At 52.7% G+C, this 7,934-nt stretch overlaps 1 protein-coding gene across 1 annotated transcript; it reads right to left on the reverse strand.

Annotated features, from left to right (window-relative positions):
• Window positions 1-1,286: 1,286 nt before the first annotated feature.
• On the reverse strand, window positions 1,287-2,486 carry LOC126327894 (sucrose-6-phosphate hydrolase-like). The gene has a single exon (XM_049995926.1). The coding sequence runs from the start codon at window positions 2,484-2,486 to the stop codon at window positions 1,287-1,289; it is 1,200 nt and encodes a 399-aa protein (XP_049851883.1).
• Window positions 2,487-7,934: the final 5,448 nt, after the last annotated feature.

Below are 7,934 nucleotides of genomic sequence, written 5' to 3' on the forward strand. Positions count from 1 at the left end.
CTGGTGGCTGCATAGGAAAGCGGCGAGGCTTTGACAGGGATTATCACTAAATCGGCAGTGGCCACGGCTGCTGCCGTCGTGTAAGCAACGGTAGCGGCGCCGTCCACCAGGATAAAGTCATAATCGCCACGCATTGTGTGTAGTTGTCTGATCTCCTTTTCGTTCACAGTGGCCATAACGTTAAACGCCGGCTCACCATCACCCTGCATAAACCACGTTACCAGGCTCTGCTGGGGGTCAGTATCGACCACCAGCACGCGATAACCCATTAATGCCAGGCAGTTTGCGATATTAATTACCAGCGTGGTTTTACCCTCGCCGCCCTTTGTCGTGAGTACAGCAACAATCTTATTTTTCGCGAAATCCGGTACCAACATTACAGCCCCCATTGAGTGTATAGAAAAGTGCTACGCTTTGTATTTTATGCGCATATACACATATGTGTAAATGTGCAAATGTGCATATGTGTAAATGTTGATATGCGCATATACACATATGCGCATATACGCCACTTCTTTTTTGTAAAAAGCCGATGAAAGCGCGGTAATGTTGCCGCATTAGTTGTGCCAGGTCACGCCTGTTACAGGTAACACTGGATTAAAAGCCGTACAAAAGTGGTAGGATGGTGAGGCAAGGAAATTAGGTTTTGCTGTGTGTAGGACTTTGGGGCCGCTCACTGGCCCCGTTTTTTCACTCCCCGCGCTCCCGCTGACACTGATACGTACTCTCTACCTGTATGGCGCAAAGCGTCAGGGCCTTTTCCAGTAACGCGATACTTCTTTCCATCTGGCCATTATTGGCCATTCTGATCGCCGGCTTCTGGCACAGCTCCACCGGTGGGCACACGTTTATAACAATCGGCTGCGGCGGCGTTGGTACAGGCCGGAGATTCGTACAGCCGGCGGATATCATCAGGCACAGCAACAGCGCGCCACTGAGTAACGGCCGCGCCGTTTTTGCTGGTGGCCAGCTCGCCGGCGTCCGTGTCCCGATCGTCAAAGTATTCATGCGCATCCTGTTTTTTCTCCTGTAGTGATTCAATCTGTGCCGTAAGGCTCTTATTCAGCGCGTTCAGCGTATCCACCTGTAACTGCCACGCCTTAATCGTGTTTTCCTGCTGTCTTATCTCCTGCTTCTGCTGTCCCGCTCGCTCATGCGTGTTAAAGCTGTCATAAAGCACAAACGCCACCAGCCCAAAAACTCCCGCCACGGCCGTAAAAACTAACCCCTTCCCCATTGCTTACCCCATAAAAAAAGCCGGCGTTCGCCGGCTGTGTTTGTCGTCGTTAAAAACTGCTTAAAGCGTGATGATGTGCGCTGGACAGCTGCAATGTGCCGCCCATGGAATACAGATAAATCCTGCGGTCGCTGATACCTGGCATGATGCGAGCCGTCAGCGGCATGGCCAGACCATCAATAAACAGCTCCACCAGCGAGCGGTCAAACACGCCGTAGATTTTGAGCTGGCTCCCGCGGGTGATCGTTAAGGCGCGCGTATCGTCCAGCCCTTCCTGGTAATAATTGCGCTGGCTAAATACTGTCAGCTCCAGCTCGTTGTTTTCGGAAACTTCAAACTCCAGTTTGTAGCCGGCGCCGATACTAAACCCGAACGTTTCCGCGCTGGTGGCATCGAGGTCAAACACCAGCTCAAAGTCAAAGCTGGGGTTGTCGTCAGTGAGCGCCGTATGGCTGTCGGTTAACGTCAATGCGTCGTACATGGTGCCGGTAACGCGGTACTGCTCCAGCTCGACAATAGGTTTCTGGTGCAGCTGGCCATTAACGAGCTCTACCTCACGCGGCAGGGTCCAGCTTCCGGCGAAACCAAAGAACATAGTGGGCTGAGCATCGCCCCACATGTTGGCCCACCCCAGCAGGATTTTGCGGCCGTCAGGCGCGTCAAAGATGCGCGGTAACAGCATGTCGCTGCCGATATCCAGTTTCACCGCGTCGCCGGTGCGCTTGAATCCGTCAGTAAGGGAGATTTCGCCGGCAAACGTCACAGTCCGGTGCAGGTTTTCGTACGGCGGGAGCGCCGTTACAGTGTCACCCGGAATGACACTTTCCTGGCCGTCCGGCGTGATGTGCTTCGTATCCGGGTAAACAGTGGTCTCAAGCGGCGTGAGCTGCGTTAAAGCCATAAAGGTGGCATCGCCTACGCTGAAAATCTGCGGGGCCGTCCACTGTTCAGCGTCTGCTTTTTTCTCCGTTAACAGGGTGGTCATGTAATCCCACTCGTACAGCGTATAAGAGCGATAGAGCGCCACACTTGACCGTACATGATCGCCCACCTGGTCCTGACGCTGGATAGCAAGCGTCATATACCAGAAACCCCCCTCTTTCCAGACAATCGGATCCCCGATGTAGGTCGTGCCGCCAAAGGGAGAAATTACCGCGCCCAGCTTCTGGAACGTATCACCATCGCCAGACGACGCCAGACACACATTTTCCATATAGTGCGTCTCGCCCTTGTGCTCCAGCTCAATCATGCCGGTGTAATACAGGAAAACCATATTGTTAAAGACAACGGCGAAAGGACCACGGCAACCGTGATTATCATATTTGGCTTCTGGCGCCAGAATGGGGTCCTTGTGCTCCCAGCGTAAAAGGTCGTTACTGACTGAATGGCCGATATACAGATCGCCGGCAGTAAGGGCAAACGGTGAGAAAGAGTAATAAGCGTGATACTGGCCGTTAAACCAGACTACAGAGGGCGCGCTCCCCATCCAGCCACAAGGGGCCACCAGGTGATAACGTGGGCACATGCTGGTGGAGTTGGGCTTCTGCAAGCGGTTTACCTCCGCGATTTCGGCAATAGCCTCACTGAGTACGGCGATATGCGCTTTTTCTTCGGGGGTTAACAACGTTTCATCTGTCATTTTGGGGTCCTTTTTATGCATTAGTTGAGGGAGAAATTTCTAACGTACGCTCGCCGCGCGTCAGGTCGTATGCATGGCGAATATAACCCAGGCACGAACGGCGATCGGCTTCACAAATATCATCTGCGTCACCAGCGTCAATCCGGCTCTGGAAGTCCACCAGCTGCGCGTTTGTGAGCTTTTCAAACAGCACATAAACATAACCGGCGTCGCTTATCACTACATGGTGCGGGGTGAATGAGGGCGGGATTTCGACAAACAGCGGTACGGTGATCGCGTTACACGTGATTTCAACCCTCTCAAACTGATCCCCGTCTGGGAAAAAGAAAGTGCAGACGGTTGGGTAAACATCCACGGTCGTAAGTCGCTCAATTTCGACACGGAAACGGGGCACGCGTACAGATTCTGTATAGCGGAAAAACGCGTTTTCGCTGGGCGTGTCCATCCCCTGCAGGATTGAGGAAACGATATTACCGTGGGCATTGATAAAAAGGCTTTGGGTGTCGCGTTGACGCGGCAGCGGGAGGCGGATTTTGTAAGTCATGGCTTTACCTTCTGTATTGAGTTTAATTCTGGCGTGCTACAGATTGTAGCAATAAACCCAAAAAAAGAGCCAGAAAAATCTGGCTCGAAATCAGCAAGGAATAGACTTACTTCATAGGACTAACTAACGAACTAGCAGGCTAATCTAAGCTGTGGCGCCCTCGCCCTCGCCGGCGAGTTTTTCAGCTATGGGGAAAAGCCAATCTAGCGCTGGTGGTTGAGGCCAGCGTATTGCATCATAATCGCTCTGGTCCGATATGTCGCGTGTTTCCAAAGCTTTTAACTGTGAAATATATCGCATAGTTAGCTTTAATTTTTCTTTGTCCTCGTCCGAAAGAATTTCGATCTCCAGTTCTGTGCGCCAGTCTGCTGCGGCCGCGTACGCTTCTTTAAGCAGCTCATCACGCAAATCTGCCGCTTTATCTGGCCAGTTGACCACCAGCGGCGCCAGCACCGGCATACCATACTCATCAGGGACGATTGTACGGCCCTCTGACTGCCTCAGGAGCAAATAGTTATACCAGCGCTCAGAAATCTCCTTTGCGTCGTCTGGCCACCCTTCTGCGCTCGCCTCGTAGCGGTCTCGCAGTGATTCACACACAAAGCAATTCAGCTTAGCGCTGTAGTAAAAAATTTCCGTTACCATCCTTTTGCCTCCCAGTAAGAACTACCCTCGCCCGAACCAGCGTTATAAACAAAGCTACTGGTCGTTACCCCCGAAACATAAACGTTCTGATCGCGGAAAATGTTGCTCCCTTCGCGCAGCGTTAACTGGACGTTTACACAGGCGCTGGGGAATTTATAAGGGAAGTTAATTTGTGTCTGATTGCCGCCGCCACGGGTTGCAATGCCCCACTGCGTGATAAGCCCCGTTGATTGGTCGATGTGATAGCCGGTGGCACTTTTTGAAATAGTGCTTTTCAGCGCAAAGCGGGCATCAAAGTTGGTGTAGTTTCTTGGTATCACCTGCTGGCCGGTAACATTACCTGTCGCGTTAATTGCGCCTGAGGCGTTCAGATTAACGGCTGTGGTAGTCCCTTTAACGTTAAGCGCGTTATTCATGGTTACGCCCTGCCCAAAGACAGACGTATTCCGCACGTTCAAATACTGCGTATCGACGGAGTTATTTACGTAAATCTGGCCTGAAGTCAACCGGGCGCCTACGGTCGCGTTTCCGGTGTTATTCAGTGACGATGAAGTGAGTGCCGCCACTGTGGTGGAACCCGAAACTTTAAGATCGCGTTTTAATGCCGTGTTGCCGGTTACAGTTGCCGCACCCCCTACGGACATATTTCCGTTACAGGTAAGTGATGCGGCCGTAACTGCGGCGAGTGTGGCAGCGCCTTTCACCACCAATGTGCCGTTAATAGTGACGCTTTGTAGCGTAGCAGTGCCGCCCACGTAGAAATTAGCGCCCACGCTGAGATTATGGCCGGCTATCACCTCACCGGTTGACAGGCTGAAACGCAACGGCCGTAAGGTATTGTAAGAACCATACGGATCGTTAGCGTTCGTCACCATCATGTACCAGTTCTGGCCATCGTTGCGCTGGAACGTGCCCCGGCCACCGTACGCAATGCGGAAGCTGTTTGCGCTGGTGGATTGATACTCACTGTTAGCGCGCATGGTACCGCCGATATTCAGGCTACCCGCCAGCGGAATAGCGCCAATATCGCCTGGTGTTGGTTTGTTGTAATTGGTGTAAGACCTGATCCAGGCGCTCCATGATCCGTCATAAAATGTGCGTTTATAAGTTCCATCGCCCAAATATGTGTCATAGAGCTGCACAACGCCGGCGGCCTGGTACACCCGCAAAGCGCCAGCCACGTTTACCGGGTAATTTCGGGCAGCTGAGGTGTTTGCGTTCGCTGGCTGGTAATAGAGACCAGGGGAGCGAATCGCGTTCAGGTCTTGCGTGCCTAAATGCGTGGCCGTTTTAAAAATATCCAGGGAGTTGATATTGAAATCGGCATTCAATGCATAGCCGTTAACCCGACGTGTTACCGGTACCGCGCCAATATCTGCCGGTGTTGGTTTATATCCGGTGTCGTAATAGCGCACCCATCCGCCCCAGCTTGTGCCATTATAATGACGCGTGTAGCTGGCATGACCGTTATACGGATAGTAAAACTGTCGCACTGAGCTGCGCGTTACGCCATTGGACGTGCTCGTTACACCTGAGAAAATGACCACCAGCGCCCCGGCATTCTGCTGCGGGTAGTTGCGTGCGCTGGTGGCGTTTGCGTCGTAGTTCTGCGAGTAAAGGCCAGGCGTGACGATACTGTTTAAATCAGCTGTTCCCAGGCTCGCACGCGTCTGCGCGCCGTTAAAGATGTCCTGCGAGTTAAGAACAACATCGTTATTCAGCGCATAGCCGTTTACGCGGCGCGTGACCGGTACCGCGCCAATGTCTGCCGGCGACGGTTTGTTATTCGGGCTGTATAAGCGAATCCATGCGCTCCACGATTTTGCAGAATCGTTGTTAAAGCAGCGGAAAGAGAGCTGAGGCACGCCGGCATAGTTCGCGGCGATCTGCACGCGGTACCCGCCATTTTGCAGCCCGCCGAAATCCATGAGGCTGCCGGTAAAGCCTGGTCCGTTCAGCGCATCAGTGTAGACGAAAGAGACTGAGTTAACAGGCAGCGCGTTGCAGTCCGTCACGGTGCCGCCGGTGGCTTTGGCCACACCGCCATTAACGCCTACCACGTTGCCCACCAGCGGAATGCGTGAAGGGGTCATGTCGCGCTGGCTGGTCTGCACATCCTTAAACGCCGCGGTACCCAAAGCGCTGTAAATCGCGGAGGGGTTGACCACCGTAATGTAACCCTCGGATTTATTCAGCAGACACAGCAGCGGCACGCCCGGCAGGATATCACCCGGCGACAGCTGGGACTGATTGCCCTTATACAGCGGAAACGTGCCCACAGTGGTGCTTCCCAGCGTTATCTGGAGCGTTGCGGCCGCCGTATTGCGTAATGTCGGAATAACCACCAGCGGGGCATTGAGCTCCCATTCTGTGGCGTCGTTTTCAAAGAAATCCGTAGGCAGTTGCAGGGTAAGGCCGTTCGCGGTACCGGCAGCTTTACCGCAGTTATAAAACGCCGCTTGCAGCTGGCCAATCTGCACAAAGGTGTTTTCGGCGCCACGGGTGGACATATTCCCCACAAAGTCGCCTAACTTCCAGCCTTGCGCCTTTGTTCCCTCACGGCCGCGCACAACCGTTAAAGTGTCATTACTAACGCCAGTTAGGTGCACGATCTCATGGACGCTTTGAGAGCTGTTCGTTAGCGTCAGCTTTGCAAAATAAGTCAGTGGTACCGTGGGGTTTTCGTAGTCAGTCGAAAGCATGTCACGGAATTTATCGCCTTGCCCCTGCAACAATTGCAGGGTTGTTTGCTGCGCTGTCACATCTTCGGAAAGCGCACCAGTAATATTGTTGCCAAACGTCAAAATTTGCATGTTACTGCCCCGTATTAGTGACGGTTATCTGATAGGTGTACTGGAATGGAAGGTAAACGGCTCCCTGCTCCATAGCGTCTTTTAAAAATGCGCCTATTCTGTTGCCTACTTCGGGATAACTGATTGTATAAACACCGTCTTGAACCTTAACCGATACAGTAAAGGTATTGTCCAGACGCGGATCCTTTCCTGACGCCCCATAAAGAAAGCGCGCTATGCGCCGCTTCAGCCAGGTGATCGTAAACTGCTGGCCATCGGCTTTGTAAAAATTCCACGTCAGTATGCGTTTAAAGAAATCGTCCGGGACGTATTCAGATACACCCGGCGTGTACGGCCGCAGGGTGTTATAGGGGAGATCGTTATATGGCACAGTGTCATAAACGCCCTGGCTGTACGTTTCCTTGCTGATTTGCTGCTCTGGCCGCTGCTGGCCATAAAGCCCCATGACAATAAAATCCAGCAGATCGCCGGTAACGCCTGAGGCTGGCCAGTAAGGGAGTTTCAGGTCGTTAACCGCGTCCAGATACTGCTGCGCAAGGTCGTTATAGGCCGTAAAGAACGCAACAACGTTGGGGTCGTCTGCGTACTGCACAAAGGGGTACGCGGGTATAATTTCTTTAAGAATCCTGGACACGTGTTATTACCACCTTTTCGGCCGTCGTCGTGAAATAAGCGTAAGTCTGGCCATATACCAGCTGGGTGTTTTGCGCTGGTGGCTGAGTCTTGCCGTTTATGGAAACGGTGATATTCACTGACGAAATAAACTGGCGCTCCACCAGCTTGATAATGGCGTTGATAAAGATTTCCTGTAGCTGGAAAAGGTTTATTGGATCGCCGGTGGTGATGGTGTTGATGTAGCTGGCAATCTGGCCGCGCGCTGTTACCTCCACGGCGCTGCTGTCGATAAAACTGCGTTGAGTTGATGACCACTGTAGCGTAATCCCCACGGTCTGCGAGCTGGGAACCACAAAGGGCACTGTATATTCATCAGGGTAATCGTAAATCTTTATCGATGCCTGGTCTGGCGTGGTGCCGTCCTCGTTTTTTACATCGTTG

This window comes from Schistocerca gregaria, unplaced genomic scaffold, assembly GCF_023897955.1.
Source record: "Schistocerca gregaria isolate iqSchGreg1 unplaced genomic scaffold, iqSchGreg1.2 ptg001069l, whole genome shotgun sequence".
NCBI classification, from domain to species: Eukaryota; Metazoa; Arthropoda; class Insecta; order Orthoptera; family Acrididae; genus Schistocerca; species Schistocerca gregaria.

What these genes read in the sequence shown, in the direction of transcription:
- LOC126327894 (XM_049995926.1), bottom strand. Translation starts at nt 2,486, where the DNA reads ATGATTGAGCTGGAGCACAAGGGCGAGACGCACTATATGGAAAATGTG.